The sequence below is a fragment of the Colossoma macropomum genome, unplaced genomic scaffold (genome assembly GCF_904425465.1).
Source record: "Colossoma macropomum unplaced genomic scaffold, Colossoma_macropomum, whole genome shotgun sequence".
In the NCBI taxonomy this organism is placed as follows: domain Eukaryota; kingdom Metazoa; phylum Chordata; class Actinopteri; order Characiformes; family Serrasalmidae; genus Colossoma; species Colossoma macropomum.
In genome coordinates this window covers 7117077-7133311 of record NW_023494809.1, presented here as the reverse complement: position 1 = coordinate 7133311, position 16235 = coordinate 7117077, and the positions used below count along the sequence as shown (strand labels likewise).

The window sequence follows — 16235 nt, the reverse complement described above, 5'->3', positions numbered from 1 at the left end:
ATGTTTCGGCCTCAAATGATCTCAGAATCACCATCACACTGATGAAGATGTGATGACAGTAGTAGATAATTCACTCTCGTCCTCAGAGACGCTCCTTCAGTTTAGACTGAGTTCTCTTTCAGTCATGAGAAAATATAGCATGTAAGTGAATGTAAGACCCATATATGACACAGAAACGTAGTCTAGCTCATGTCATGTATGTTAATTTGTTCATATGTTCTGTACTTTGTCCTAACAAAAATGTATAATTCATTTATAAGAGGGACATAGTTAGGTAAAACAAATTAACCAAAGGCTCGACTAAACAGGTTTAGCCTAGACTTAAAGATGGAGGCTGTGTCTGAGTCCCGAACACAGACTGGTGGGCTATTCCAAAGTTGGGGGGCTTTGTATGAAAAGGCTCTTCATGTTGTGTGCAGTTACACATTTACATCAGAGAGGTCTCCAAATCCCCACATCTTACACAGTGCAGCTTTAAAATGATTGTTTTTACAGTGTATTATTCTCTTCAGGAAAAAGGCGCATTGTGCTGGTCTGAGTGGATCAGACACAGCTGTGCTGCTGGAGTTTTGAACACTGTGGCCACTCACTGTCCACTCTATTAGACACTCCTACCTTGTCAGTCCACCTTGTAGATGTAAAGTCAGAGACGATAGCTCATCTGCTGCTGCACAGTTTGTGTTGGTCATCCTCTAGTCCTTCATCAGTGGTCACAGGACGCTGCCCACAGGACGCTGTTGGCTGGATGTTTTTGGTTATATACACACCATATATATATATATATATATATATACACACACCCATCAACTTAAAATAAAAAATGAAGTGAGAGCCTGGAGTCAAAACAGGAAGACTTAAAATATACATGTGAAATGAAATGTGGTGCTGTTATGTTTCACACTTCCTTGAGGGCTCCACTGACACAGTGAACTGTTTCTGTATGTTTAATGGTTCTGTGTTGGTTCTCTGTGTTCCTCTGTTCTAGGTTCTGGCTCTGGTGTTCGTGCGGAAGCTTCTGGACTTCTGCTTTACGAAGCGCGAGTTGAGCTGGCTGGATGATCTGATGCCAGAGAGTAAGAAGAAGAAGGAGGACGACAAGAAGAAGAAGGAGAAGGAGGTGTGTGCAGGGTGACCTTTAACCCCACCTGCCCGCCCTGTTGCTCTGTGGAGCTGCACGCCGGCTCAGAGCTGGTTCAGAGTGGACTCTGGATTATTGATCAGCGTACAGTTCAGCAGCGGCGCGTCTGTAACGTATACATTCACTCTGCTGATGCTGAACATGTACTTTAAACATACAGGAGCTGCTGCTGACCTCAGTTCCTCACTCGTATCACTGATCAATAACTCAGTATGCACTGGTTTCACTGATACTGAGCCACAGGATACAATAAACATGGAATATATATATATATATGTATATATATATACGTTATTCTATAAAGTCATACAGACTATATATTATTATACAGTTTTAAACTGTTTATCTCTGAAATGGAAACTTTACAAAAGAAAAAATGTTCTTAACCTTGAATAAAAGTTAATGGAGAAATTATTTATTCCAATTTATTTTGGAGCCTTTCTGTTGGTCCAAAAACAACAAAAATGGAGATGCGAAGTTTTATCCCAACGATATTCTACATTATTATACAGATTCATTTACATTGTATATTATTATACAGCTGAATGAATATTGTATGTTATTATACAGATTTCTGTGTGTCTGTGTTGTTTAGATTTTGCACTGAGTGGGATTATGTGAACTCTCTGATGAAGAGACTGAGTTTCTCCTCACCGTCACACGCAGGATCTTCTGTATTTCCTCAGATTTTTGCTGTTTTTGTGGATGATTTATTCAGATTTGTGTTTTATTTTATTCCCAGGAGGCCGAGCGGATGCTGGACGCGGAGCAGGGTCTGGAGTACGACGGAGAAAATCTCCTCAGCCTCAAAACCCTCAAAGTCAGGTCAGTAACTCTTCTCGTCTGTTTGTTTCCATGGTAACCAAAACTCTGTGTCTCTCCCAGATCTTCATTTACAGAAAACCTCCAGAGATTTATTACCCAGGAGTCGTATTACAGAAACATCTTATCATTTAATCTTAAGATCTGACAGGTCGGATGAAACTTTACACAAATATTCACAATATATTACACAAATTCGTATTACAGAATCAAATCTGATCTTATTATGGAATTTGGTCTGATCTTACAGCATCTTATCACCAGTTAGGAAATCTTAAACTACTCAAAGTTGTCTTGTCTGTTTAGCAACTGACCAAACACACACAGCTCAAACGAAAACACGTAATCAAAGCTCAAGCAGAACTAAAGTGTGATAAACTGTAAGCTGTGAATACTGTGAGAGCGCCCCCTGCTGTTTATCAGAGCGTCGCCGCTCCCCAGTTTCAGTCTCCATTTCCCAAACGCTTTAGCCGAGCGCGCTAACGTTACTCCTCCTAATAAACAGACACACGTTCAGCTCCGTCTCCTCATTATTCACCACCATCACTGTAATATTTCATCATCAACATTAACACACGAAGGTGATCAGAGGGGCGGTGGAGATCGAGTCTGCAGCGTCTGAGATCTTTAAAACGCAGAGTTAGAAAAGAAAATCATCTCACAGTGAAAGCAGCGTTTTACAGTAGGAATAAATGGAGCTCATTATGCTGGTAGTGAACTATGCTGCTGACTCAGCTGCCTAAAAACCATAGAAACGGACCTTAAACAGAAGTGAGGACCCTGTTGGGGTTCATCCTAAAGTTAGGACAGGATTTAGGAGGTTTAGTCTAGTTAGGATGTTTGTGTGATGCTGTTTTCTTATCTGGAGTTCATGATGAGATTATGAAGGTAGGAACTGTTATTCTGGAATAGATACTGTCCTGAATTCAGTTGTCATGGAGACCAAACACATCAGATTTCAGAGTTAAGAAGTTTCTGTAATACGGACTCTGGGCTGTGTCTGGTGTGTCTGTAGTTTACGGTTGATTATCACAGATGGCTTCAACATGTTTATCTGAACTTGTGTTATAAATTCGATTCAACTTCATAAGCACAGCTTTAAAGGGCCCATATCGCCTCATTCAAGAGATTGGTGTCGTATCAGTCAATCAGTCAACCTTTATTTTCACTCAGAAATCTGCTGAGGGTAACCCTTATTTTCAGTACAACCGAACATTTACAACACAAAGGGATGAAAATAAAATAAAATGGAATTTAATCAGTTTAAAAAGATTAAATGAACAGAACAAAAGGACAAATCAACAGTAAAATCAAACATATCAAAAGATACAGTGGTTAAAACCAATTAATACATTTCAGCATAAAAGGAAAAATAAGGCAAACTAAAATGTGAAAATATCAAGTAGAAGGACTGTAAAAAAATAAATTTAATCAGTAATAAAATTAAGATCAAATAAAGAAATTAAGAATTTGATCAGCCAAATGAAATTATTGGAATAAAAATTAGAAAAAAATAAACTCAACTAAAACTCAACTCAGTGTGGAAACATTGTTTAAGACATGCTGTTCACTCCTCAGTACTTACAGCCCACACGTGGAAACTAACCCGCACAAAACAGCCTGTTTTGAATTCACTGTGTCTGTGATGTCACAAAAAATAACGTATATTTAAATATATACATCTGCTCAACCTACAGCAGAGGCTGGAACATGTAAATGTAGAAATGACTGATTTTGGTACATAAAACAACATAAACGTCAGAGAAAGTGTGATATTGGCCCTTTAAGTCGTTCTCTCTGCATCTGCCCATCGACTCCCATCATTGGAGTTCACAGTCAGCAGGTTTCTGTTCTCTGATCTCAGATAAACGTGTTGAAGTTTCCGTCTGTTCTAGTCGGCCGTGTTCCACAGACCCAGCTGAGATCAGGACTAAACTCTCGGGTATTTCTTTATTGTGTGTTTGAGAGTCTTATCTGGGCTGTTTCTCTCGGACAGATCGGACAGCGTAGCCTCCGACACCTCGTATGATGAGGAGCCCAGAGGAGCGGTTGGTCTCTCGTTTACCCCACAGCTCTGACTGAACTGCTGTGATGTTGTTGATGTTGATTCTCGGTGTGATTAACGCTGGCGAGGCTGTTCTCTAACCGTCTCAGCCTGACCGCATGCAGCTGATCTGCCCTTTAATGGCTCTCAGTGTCCAGCAGAGCGGAGCTCAAATACAGGAGCTGAAATCTAGATGGATAAAAGGCTGTTACTTTAATTTAATCTGAAAATCAGATCGAATCATGAAAGTCAGAGTTCATTAAATAGTGATGTTTAACGCAGAAAGTTCAACACTCACCTTCTAAACAGCCGTTTTAACCCTTTACCTTCAGCATGATGCCAATTTCTGAAATGCATGTCTGTGGAGTTCCTTTATATTATTATTTATATTAATTATATTAGCATCAAGCTAGAAGTGCTGTATGTTTACATTTTATGGCATCTCTAGTTTAAATACAGACATTTCAAATGTTTAACATACTTTATAAATCTGCACGTTTCTGTTCAGTTGTACAGCAACTCGTTCAGGAAGGGTTTAAAATGAAGTCTGTCTCTGGAGTCTGTTAGCCCGTTAGCCCGACAGTGCCAGGCTGGATATCTGATGATGATGTCACATTGTTTTTAAAAGAAATCCAACATGGCGAAACTACACAGCAAGCGAAAATAGCTGCAAAGTAAATAAAAGCTGCAAAACAACTTTCTTTTTCGTATTTTTGATACGATTGTGTGGTATATTTAGACGTACACCAAACTCACGACACAAATATATATTTGTGGAATTCTAATATCGGTATGGTTGATTAGCGAACTGCCCAGCCAGTATTACCGAGGCTGTTCTCAGAACCTCCATCAGGCTTGACTGGGTTTAGGCAACGTTTATATTTATTATAAAACATTCAGACTAAGAAAACCAGCTAGCTGTTTTGATTGCTAGCAAGCGTTATTTTCTCAGTTGTTTACTTTTAAAGCATCTCTTTTGTCAACAAAATCATGTATTTGTTTACTTATTGGACTTAATAATAACATGCTGGCTTAAGTGTTTTAATAGCAACACTATAAAATCGCTCATTTTAAAAACGATTTTATTCAGAAAACTCTACTTGCAGTACCACCCCACGACACTAGATGGCAATAATGGCAACAGTGCCACCTTCTCTCTGGGGCCTCAGACAGGTGCCACAGGAGAGGTAAGCCTCGGGAATGAGATCTGCGTACAGACCCTTCTCCAACAGCCTGTTAGCCCGTTAGTCTGTTAGCTCTCTACCGAGGTGCTCAGTCTGCGCTAACCAGGACAGAACATGTTCCGTTACAGAGAACGCAGAACGTACAGAGTTCATTTGACGTGTAACAAATACACAAATATCACGATACGAAACACAGTGTTCAGTTTGTTCACTGGCTGCTGTTCTGATTTCTCTCCTGACTGTCACAGGCGGGGCTCCAGCTGCTGTAGCTGACAGTCATTATTAATGGACTCTATCAGTGAATATTATGATATATTAGTGATGTTTAGTGATGTTTATTGATGTTTATTGATGAGGAGCTTCCTCTGGGCTCTGGATTTCACTCCGCTGCCGCTGCTGTGGTGCAGACGGACGCGTCTGAGGTTGTTCTGCTGCTTTACTCACAGAACCGTCAGACGTTGTGTACCGGAGAACCAGCGATGGGGAAGAACGTGTGGAAAATGTTTGTTAAAGCGAGAGTTTGTTGAAAAGTCAAATTACTCAAAAGTGTCAGTGTCTGAAATTCGCTTCTTTAGTTTTAGAGCTTATACACCACCAGTTAGCATGATGCTAACTGCATGCCTGAGTCATCACACACTCGCCTCGAACATGGACGTCAGCTTCTTATTCACCAGCCTCTGATTTGAACTGTACATATAGTTTTTTGTGTTGTCATTTATTCATTTTAATATTTCATTTTAAGAGCATAAGAACTGAAAGGTAGGTTGCTGTTAACCCAGTCATGTGCAAAAGTTTAGGCACCCCGGTCCATGTTTTTTTGTGATTTTTTTGAGACACGCTTCTGCACAGTTTAGTGCACAGTTACTGTTTATTTAGTGAATTTAACACACTGGAGGCATAAAATGAAAATGTAGTTTGTGCAAAAGTTATTATATGATTTATTTTTTTCCATTATGCTACATTAAGGAAATCAACAGTGAAGTGTGCAGGTGTGTGTTCTCTGTAAATCTGCATGAGTAAACACTTCTGATGTTTAGAGACATATTTATTATGTAATCAGTAAACAGTCCCTGCGCTCTGGTTAAAGTCTGAAGGCCGTTTAAAGTGACTGACTCAGTGCTGGACGGTTAAACAAGATAAAGATGAGATGAGATTTTATAGAATATGTATAAATATGTATATGATACATAAACTGTCTGCATTAGCCAAGCTCTTCAGTAATTACAGTGGCGTGTCAGCTGGATCACACAGGAGTACAGTAAAACTCTTCGTGTCTGTTTTCCGGCCGACTGACATAGAGAACATCTGGATTCTCCTCTGTTAGATTTACTCAGCAGTTCCACACGGCTGGAGGCACGAAGCTCAAACTGGCTTCCTGTTCAGCTTATTAGAATCTTTCGTTCCACCTTAAATGGTGCAGCAGTTACTGCAGCTCAGGACAGGAGGCTAAGCTGGCTTCCTGTTGAAATTGTCTGTTCCACCTTAAATGGCCTCAGGCGCCAGAATGTACCTGCTGCACCATTTAAGGTGGAACGGAAAGTTCAAATTTGAAGCTGGCCGATAGGAACCCGACTGTACTAACACGTTTGAGGCGAGTGTGTGATGATTGTCATGCAGTTAGCATCATGCTAATTGGTGGTGTATACACTTCCATTGCTTGTTAGCTACATTAGCCTCTTTAAAACCTCTTTAAGGTGGAATTCAGGCACATTTGGGGTAATGTTGATTTTTCAGCTGAACTATCACTTTAATGTTTAAAGCATGTGTGTGTAAGTGTGTGACCGTGCTGACCAGCTGTGCTGTGTTGTGACCCCCCTGCAGCGCTGACCCGTCTGTGGTCAACATTACTGACGAAATGGCCAAAACCTCCGTTTGGAAAGCTGTGGCCAGTTCCAAAGCTCTGAAAGCCAGAGCCAGGTACCTCCTCTAACCTTCATCCTCCTCCTCCTCCTCCTCTTCATCCTCCCTCCTCTCCTCGTCTCCACGTTCTCCTGCGTTCTGCATGTCTGTGTGTTCGGCCTGGCCCTGTGTTCTGGATGTAAACGCTCTTAATCGCCTGGAGACCCACAGTGTCGCTATGACGACCAAACTTTCATCACAGACCTGTTGATCTGGGCTGATTAAGAAGTTTCACATCAGAGTTTCTATCTTTCTGTATGTCCTTACAGTATCATCTATAATATCAAACGTCTGGGGACACAGCGTCGTCTGAACCGAATTTAAGGGTTTAGGCATCGGTAAAAATGTAATTTAATGTTTTAATGCAGGGCTGCGCAAAGTCAGATTAATAAAAGACAAAGTGTTTAAGTTTTGTTTACAGTGGAATAATAAAATAATAAATAAAAATAATTAATATATAATATATATTATTTATATATATATATATATATATATATATATATATATATATATATATATATACACACATACATACATCATCTAAACCGCTTATCCTTCTGGGTCGCGGTGGGGTGCTGGAGCCTATCCCAGCTGTCATTGGGCGGAAGGCAGGATACACCCTGGACAGGTCGCCAGTCCATCACAGGGCTATATATTATATAATATAAATTAAATTTATTTTAAAATTAATAAAAAATAAAATTGAAAATGAACATGAATAAGACACTAAGAGTCGTACAGATTAGAAGTGCAGTGCTAAAAATAAAGTGCAGTAAGAATAAAGTGGAAGTCTGAGAGCTTAATTATAGGCTAATAGAACTGATTTAAATATGTAAACTATATATAACTGCATACTGTACAGAACTATTATACTATTATAACTAAATGTGCAACATTTTTATAAAGCTTGCACTACTGTATTAGCTGTTAGCTTGTGCATGTGTTATGTAGCACTACATGGAGCATCATTAGCTACGTTAGCTAGCCAGGTTTTACTGTGTTAGCTAGATACGCTAGCTTGTTAGATTAGGCCGTTCATGTTTGATGAGAGCAGCTCGTCCGTATGGAGCTCAGGCCACAGGATGAGTTCTAGACTCTTCATTTTAATTTGTCTTCAAATAAAAATCCATTATATTAAAAATCTGATTCTGTGTAATTACAGACAGACAGAGCAGAACTGCAGTGTATCGCTTCATATTAGCCAGTAAGCTAAGCTAACTAGCAAGCAACATAGCTAATTAGCCAAATTAGACACATTAGAGTGACATAAAATGATTAAAATATTAATCACAGTTATTATAACGGTTCCAGCTGTCGCTCTTGAGCGGAGGGAGATGAACTAGACCTAGAACCGTAAGTTCTGTTGGTTCTGTTCGGGCCAGGCTGCTTTCCCACCTTTGGAGGTGGACATTAGTCTGGTGCCCCTGAAGCTTTTCACAAAGACAAATATCAGAATCTCTCCATTTAATTTAGGAAATGTAATGTTTATTAAAAGCGTTTTGAAAAGCTCGTCGTCCCCAAACGTGCGTTATTAATTTATTAGTGTAAATAAATTAATAAACGATGCTGACGGTTCAAACCTGTTTAATCACAGCGTCTGTTTCTCACAGCGAGAAGAGCGCTAGCATCCAGATCAGCGTGGAAGACGAAGAAGGACAGAAGTTCGTGGACACGGAGACGTCGTTATGATAGCGGGGTGGTGAGAGAGCGCCCCCCCGCTGGTCCACTCGAGCACCTGGCTGACCCTCAGTGTGGGCAAAAAGCAGGAGGACCTGAATGAGACCAGGCAACAGATTCCGTTCACGCTCCTGTACGTTTTTGTTTTATTAGCACACCAACCTGCTCTCTTTTCATTTTCAGCAGAGGTGAATAGTTCACGTTTACAAAGTAAAAGTCCTCCCAGAATTTTTTCATTTGCTGTTTAGCTCAGAATCGATGATCCAAATCAAATAGACGATACAGAATCGGGGCAGGACTTTTACTTTGTAAACTCAGACTCATACGCTTCTGCCTTTTACCGCTTTATTTTAATTCAGTGTCTGAGGGAAGCTGCGACTTCCCGCCTCTTATTTCTGTTGTAAAAGTCATTAAAAGGCAGCAGACGTTTTAGAGTGACGTTGTTCGGTTAGCGTGATCTTTCTTACGGTACCGTTTCCGCGGAGCTTCGTCCAGGTTGGTTGTTTCACTGTTTAGAGCCAGTGCACATCAAACTCCATTAAAAGCTCTTTAGACGCCTCAGAGAGTGAATTTACAGGTACCGTCTCATTTAGAACCAGCATCACGGGAGAAATGCGACTCTGTCTGATCATAATTTTTTATTATTATTATTATTGTTACTATTTTATTTATTTTTAAAGGCGTGTTTTAGGCACTGTGCTCACTGTGGGTTTGGACTGTACGATGCCATGTAGACGCTTTAACGCAGAAACGCGTACAAAGAGTCGTTTAAACCAAACGGTGCAGATTCACCAGATATTTGAGCACTTTTACACAAATAAACAGTTTCCATGCTTATATATTAGCAAAATAACCATATTTACACCGTCTCCTCCGCTTTACCCCAAAATACAGTGTGCTTCTTTAGGTTTGAGGCGAGTGAGTGATGATTTAGGTCTGAGGCAGACAAATAGTGTCAACAACCCCCCCTTATTTTTCTTTTTATGATTTTTAATTAGCACTCATAATTACTTGTTTTGCTGTTAAGTGTTATCCACTGTCTGTAAAGCCCTTTGAGCTGCCACCGGCATAAACAGCGCTCTATAAATAAAGATAATTATCAGGAAAGAGTATTACTCTAATTCTGATTCTCTGCTCCACCTTAAGTGGTGCAGCATTTACATGTAACTGCTTCACTATTTAAGCTGGAACAGGACATTTTAACAGTAGAGTCATTTCCATTCACCAGCTTCTTATTCAGAGTTTCCGTTCCACCTTAAACGGCGCAGCAGTTACAGTCTGGTCAGAGCAAATTTACTAACAGGTTTGGGCCAAGTTTGTTGTTATTTACGCTGCGGTTAGCCTGTTGATTTAGGGCTGAGAGATGAATCGTTTTATATCACAATCGCAATTTTAATTATTAAGCAAAACACTAATGTGCTGTGACATCACAACCACCAGCAGCTGGCAGCCTTCAGGCCTCGAGCTGGAAAAGGTGGATTTTCTGATGTTCTTGCCCGAAATAACAGGCCTGTTCTTAAAAAATCACAGTTTAAATCACCGTTTAAATCACCGTTACGCCATTGGTCAGAAAAATCGGTTATATGTTCCCCAAGTTACTCATTATCTACATTAGTCTCATAGCTCCAGAGCTAAAACTAAAGAAGCGACCTTCAGACACCAAACACGTCTCAGTAGACTGAGGGGGGGGTCACTGACCTGTCGCTTTAAATATCTGAGCAGTGCTGTAAACCTTCAGTGCCATGTTAGCCAGTTTACGTCCAGCGGAGCGCTCGGCCCGTGGGACTGAGTCTGTGTCGTTAGTGTTCGTTAGTTTCCGGTTCGTTAGTGTTCGTTAATCGTTTAATGGTTTAATTTATTCGGAGCTGCGTCGCGGTGAGGATGTCGGGCCGGAAGCCTGGAGGGAGTTTTGGTCTGCAATTTCGTCTCTTCTCTGTAATTGTGTTGCACTTTAGGTACTTTAACCATCACATGCTTAGTCCTGATACTTAGTCCTAATACTTACTGTATTCCACTTGTACTTAATCCACTCATGGCAGCGGTCAGTAACCCTGCTGCTGGACAACTGCTGACCTGCTGACGCCTGGTTCAGCTGTTGTTTTCAGATCAGAGCTGCTGTTGATTATTTCTGTAGTTTTACACCGATTTAATAAATTAAACGGTTCATTAAACGATTCAGACGTAAACAGAGTCCTTCAGAGCGGTTTGGTGTGAAACGCTCTGTTCTAGATAAATATACTGAGTCAGAACTGTTCACAGTGGTGGTGATAGGAACCAGATGTCTGAAGAGATTAAAGGGCCCGTATCCTACATTTTCCTTACATTTTGGTTTTATCTGTAAAGTTTACTTAACATTTGTGTTTCTACGTTTTCAGCCTCGCAGATTCTGTTACTGTGCCTTTAACACTGAGACGTGTAAATGAGCTCTGTTCTGATTGGCTGTGCCTTCATTCAAAAAGGAGTTGAGGCTGAAACACTTCAGTGTGAGTGGGCGGGGCTAAACTGCTGTAGGCAGAAAAGGCGTATGTGTGTAAATGTGTTGGTCTTGGTGACGTCACAAAAACAATAAATTAAAAATGGGCTGTTTACATATTCGGACTGAGGTTATGAAATATAGAATAATGTTTACATTCTGCATTCATGGTGGGAAACCGGCCCTCACTGTATAAATAAAGATGTTAAATAAAAAAATAAATTCCATTCCATATAAACCCAGAAGACTCGTGTAGGTTCACTGGTGGTTCTGGATAGTAAATAAAATGTCTATATCTGTGTTGTAGTCATGGCGACCCCTGGTTCCCTATCACCACCACTGTAAAGAACTCTGAACCATTTCACACCAAACCTCTCTGAGTCGCTCTGTTTATGTTCTAGATAGCTGTATCAGGAGAGCTAAGTGTTATATTAGAGGTTAAAGCTGAAACTTGTTGGCTGGACGTCCAGGAAGACGGTTCCTGACCGCTGATTTAGAATCTCAGGAACCTCTCCTCTCACCGCGTGTCCACGTCCCATCAGCCCAAACGAGCCTTCAGTCTGTGACCTCACAGCTTCACGCTGCGCACGGACGCCACAGCGGTCAGGGGTTTTTACCAAGTCCGTTTTTGTGCCTGATGTTCATAAAAGCCCAGAAATGATCTGAAATCCTTAGTTTTAATAAGTCTTATTTGTATTATCTGTAGTTTTGTAAAGTTAGAGATGTACAATCTTGGACTGTAATTAAATTATTGATTAGAGATTATTAATAGGTATTTAAAGGTTAGGTTAGAAGAGAGAGCTGCGAAGTTTATACTAGCCATGTTCCCATCATCCTCAGCGTAAAGATGATTATTAGATTATTATATTTCAGATCCTGACGATGAAAATCAGTTTTGTATTCAGTTGCTGAGTCCTGTAGGTCGTAGCGAGAATCAGACAGGACTTTTATTTTGTTAAGTGCGTCTTCCCTCGGGGACTCGGAACAAGTATTGCTGCCGTAGTGTTTGAAGTGCTTTATATCCTCACCTGCTGTGGCCTGTAAACCCTGTAAACCCTGTAAACCCTGTAAACTCAACGCTTCATTTCAGCTCAGATTATTTTACAGATTTCGGATCAAATCGAGGCAGAAATACTCAGAAGAGGACAGACGAGTTTAGACTCAGTAAACATGTATTATTTAGATGAAAGTGAAGAACTATTTTTTGTAATGTCTCTGAAATTGTTAAAGCAATAAAGATGAATTTGTTCAGCAGCGTCTCCTCACTGACCTTCACACAGACACGACCGCACGAGCTCAGAGACACCGATTCATCACAGCAGCGCAGATCTGAGTGACGCTGCGTCTGATTCAGGACCCCCCCCAGTCACACGGTACCACCAGCACTGCACGCTTAAAAAGATGGTGCTTCAAGGGTTGAAGGTTCTGTTTGTAACCATGAACACTCAGAAGAACCCTTTGTATGATTAAGTGGCGAAAGGGTTCTTCAGTTGTTACAAGCCTGACTTCGCCACAGGTAAAGAACCCCTTTGGGTGCTGTTTAGAACCATTTTCAAAAAGGTTTCATGTAGAACCACATACAGCACATTTCCATCAGTCTGAAGAACCATTTTATCATCCAGGAAAAAGGGAGTGATAATGTTGAAGAACATCTCAAATAATAAAAATGACTCAAATCAGGTATTTAAAAAATGAAACAATAATAAAAATACATATTAAAAAAACTGGACAATATAAAACAATAATCAAAGTGTAACTAAGATGTAAAAGTTAAAATCCAAAGAAGATAAATAAAACAAAAGGAGGGTAAGATCAAAAAAGCAAACTAAAATTCATTAAAATGACTGAAATAACAGTAAAAATATTGATATTTGGTGTCGGTGTATCGATACAATATTAGCATGTAAAGTATTATGATAATATGCTGTGTTGGTTTTCCCACCACAGTGAGCCTCACATCTGCACACATCTGCTTTCAGCTCAGCTGTTTGAGTTAATTTCTTCATTCATAACAGAGACGTTTGAGCTGCTTAACCAGTTTTCACCAAATCATTAAAAAATTTTAATAAAGTCGGACTCGGTCTCACTGACCGATACTCTCCATTGATAAACAATAAGCAGCAGCTCTGGAACTGAGGGGACCCTCACAAAATAGTTTATTCAAGTGCAGTATTAGTATCTTTATATGTGAATATATCACTCAGCACTGCAGTAACACTGACGTGGTGGTGGTATGTTAGTGTGTGTTGTGCTGGTACGAGTGGATCAGACACAGCAGTGCTGCTGGAGTTTTTAAACACTGTGTCCACTCACTGTCCACTCTATTAGACACTCCTACCTTGTCAGTCCACCTTGTAGATGTAAAGTCAGAGACGATAGCTCATCTGCTACTGCACAGTTTGTGTTGGTCATCCTCTAGTCCTTCATCAGTGGTCACAGGACGCTGCCCACAGGACGCTGTTGGCTGGATATTTTTGGTTGGTGGACTATTCTCAGTCCAGCAGTGACACTGAGGTGTTTAAAAACTCCAGCAGCACTGCTGTGTCTGATCCACTCAGACCAGCACAACACACACTAACACACCACCACCACGTCAGTGTTACTGCAGTGCTGAGAATGATCCACCACCCAAATAGTTCCTGCTCTGTGAGGGTCCATGGGGGTCCTGACCACTGAAGAACAGGGTAAAAGGGGGCTAACAAAGTATCAGAGAAACAGATGGACTACAGTCTGTAACTGAACTACAAAGTGCACCTATATAGTAAGTAGAGCTGATAAAATGGACAATGAGTGTAGAAACAAGGAGGTGGTCAGAATGTCATGCCTGACCGGTGAACGTGAACAGTAGGTTTATTTAATAAAATGGCCTCTCAGCACTTTTGTAAGGTAAGTAAAAATAGGAAACTGCAAAATTACAAACAACTTTATTCATAAAATACACTGAAAATAAACAGTAAAAAACAAGCAAAATCAAATTTCCACATAAAATACTTTCCCCTCTGAAGTTTCGGGTTGAGTTCCAGTGAGGACGTTAATAATAAAGCCAACACTAATGACCAGGTGCACTGCATTGTGGGTAAGAATACTGAACTGGTTCATTTTATTTCTACACTTCACACGTTTATCATCAGATTAAAGACTTTCACTGATTACTGCCTGAGGCACGTTTCCCATGATGCACTGGGTCAGACAAGCCTGAGGCCAGTCTGGTCTGTGTCCACTCTGCCGTGTGTTAGCATAAAGCTAATCAGGCCCAAATGTATCCTCACTGTCAGTTCAGAACCTCAGAAATCTGATCTCGTCTGATTTTAATGTTTTTGTTCATTTACAGTTGTAAATTATTAAAAACTGATCTTTACATCTAATGATGAACTGACCGACAGACTGACCGCTACGTTAGCATACATTACAGTCACCCCATTCACGACCAGCCGCTACATTAATGGTGAAAAAAATGCTACAGAACGTCTCCTGATTGGTCCAAAATGATGACGCTTTGTATGAACACCTATCAGGACACGACTGATCTGCTTTTGATGATCAATAATTTGCATATGTTTGTTTTTTTAATATCAGAGTGATAAAAACATTTTAGCCGTTTGGGTTAAAAAGTCTGTACCATTTTATTGTACGACTACATTTAAACCCCTTTATACATTTACATAGTGGTTTATAAATGGTTTATAATGAGGCTATTAATGGTCTATCAGTGGTTGTTGGATCATAAATACTTTAAAATCATTATTAAGCACTTATAACACAAATAAAAGGGCAACAGTGACCGGTTTGCCAAATAGTGAACCCACATTCACTGACACCAGTGGTCATCAACCCTGGGCCTGGAGATCTACGCTCTGAAAAAGATGGTTCTTTAAAGGTCCTTTAGTAAAGGTGATGGTTCTATTTAGAACCACCCGTTCTATCTAGAACCACTTCATGGTTAAAAGGTTCTTTGCATGATGAAATTGTTCTTCGGATTGATGGACTGTGCTGTGGTTCTATATAAAACCAAAAGGGTTCTGCTTTTGTTGTGATGTCTAGCTTGTAACAACAATAGAACCATAACACATTCTTCATTAATCTTAAGAACCTTTTCAATATGCAGAGAACCATTTAATCATGCAAAGGGCCCATTGGGTGTTTTTGGTTCTTTATAGAACCACTGTCTTTATTAAAGAACCCTTGAAGAACCATCTTTATTAGGAGTGTAGCTCCGCCCACACTGTGCCACACCTGCTCCAGCTGATTACCTGATTCAGAAGTTCTGTGATTGGCTGCTTTGGTGTACAACATGTTTTATTAGTGTGTTATAACTGCTTATTAATGACTGAGGTGTTTATGAACTAATTAATGATAAACTCATTTTAAACCATTTATAAGGTCAGTCTTATTTTAAAGAGGTACCTACAGTTCTCCAGATCGGTGCTCGAGCAGCTCAGAGAACGACAGACTGAAGGAACGTTTCAGGTGGACGGTAATGAGTTATGAAATATGAAAGTTTTGATTTTTTTTATTTCAATAATTTACTGTTTCAGAGTTGTGAAGCTTTATAATGACGACTATGACACGTTCCACAGAGACTTATCTAGAACCTGTGTAATACTGGATTATAGTAATGATTCAGTGAAGCTGCAGCAGCTCCTGTTTCATGGTTTAGAACGTCTAGAACGTGTGGAAACTGAAAGCAGTGGTTTGTGATGGTGAACGTGCAGCAGGAGGAGGTTCTAGACTCAGCAGTGAAAAGAGCTCTGACTGGAATTCTAGTTTCCTTTTTCACTCACACTTTAATCCTGATCGGGATGTGAGGTTGTGTGTGTGTCTCTGTGTGTGTGTGTGTGTATCTGTATGTATCTGTGTGTGTGTGTGTCTGTGTGTGTGTGTAGGTGTTTGTTTGTGTGTGTGTGTGTGTGTATCTGTATCTGTGTGTGTGTGTGTGTGTATCTGTATGTGTGTGTGTGTGTATCTGTATCTGTGTGTAGGTGTGTGTGTGTGTGTGTG

At 40.2% G+C, this 16235-nt stretch overlaps 1 protein-coding gene across 5 annotated transcripts in view; it reads left to right on the top strand.

The window, feature by feature from the left end:
• slc4a7 (solute carrier family 4 member 7) overlaps positions 1–12488 on the top strand; it is an 86319-nt gene extending 73831 nt beyond the window's left edge. For 4 of the 5 annotated variants that reach the window (XM_036558262.1, XM_036558261.1, XM_036558264.1 and 1 more), the window contains 4 exons: positions 986–1117; positions 1881–1963; positions 7010–7105; positions 8698–12488. In XM_036558262.1, coding sequence (XP_036414155.1) covers positions 986–1117; positions 1881–1963; positions 7010–7105; positions 8698–8776 — 390 coding nt within the window. In that variant the 3' untranslated portion in view covers positions 8777–12488. Of the gene's footprint in view, positions 1–985; positions 1118–1880; positions 1964–3956; positions 4009–7009; positions 7106–8697 lie in introns of all 5 variants that reach the window. The other variant, XM_036558263.1, reaches the window with a different exon arrangement.
• The last annotated feature ends 3747 nt before the right edge of the window (positions 12489–16235 follow it).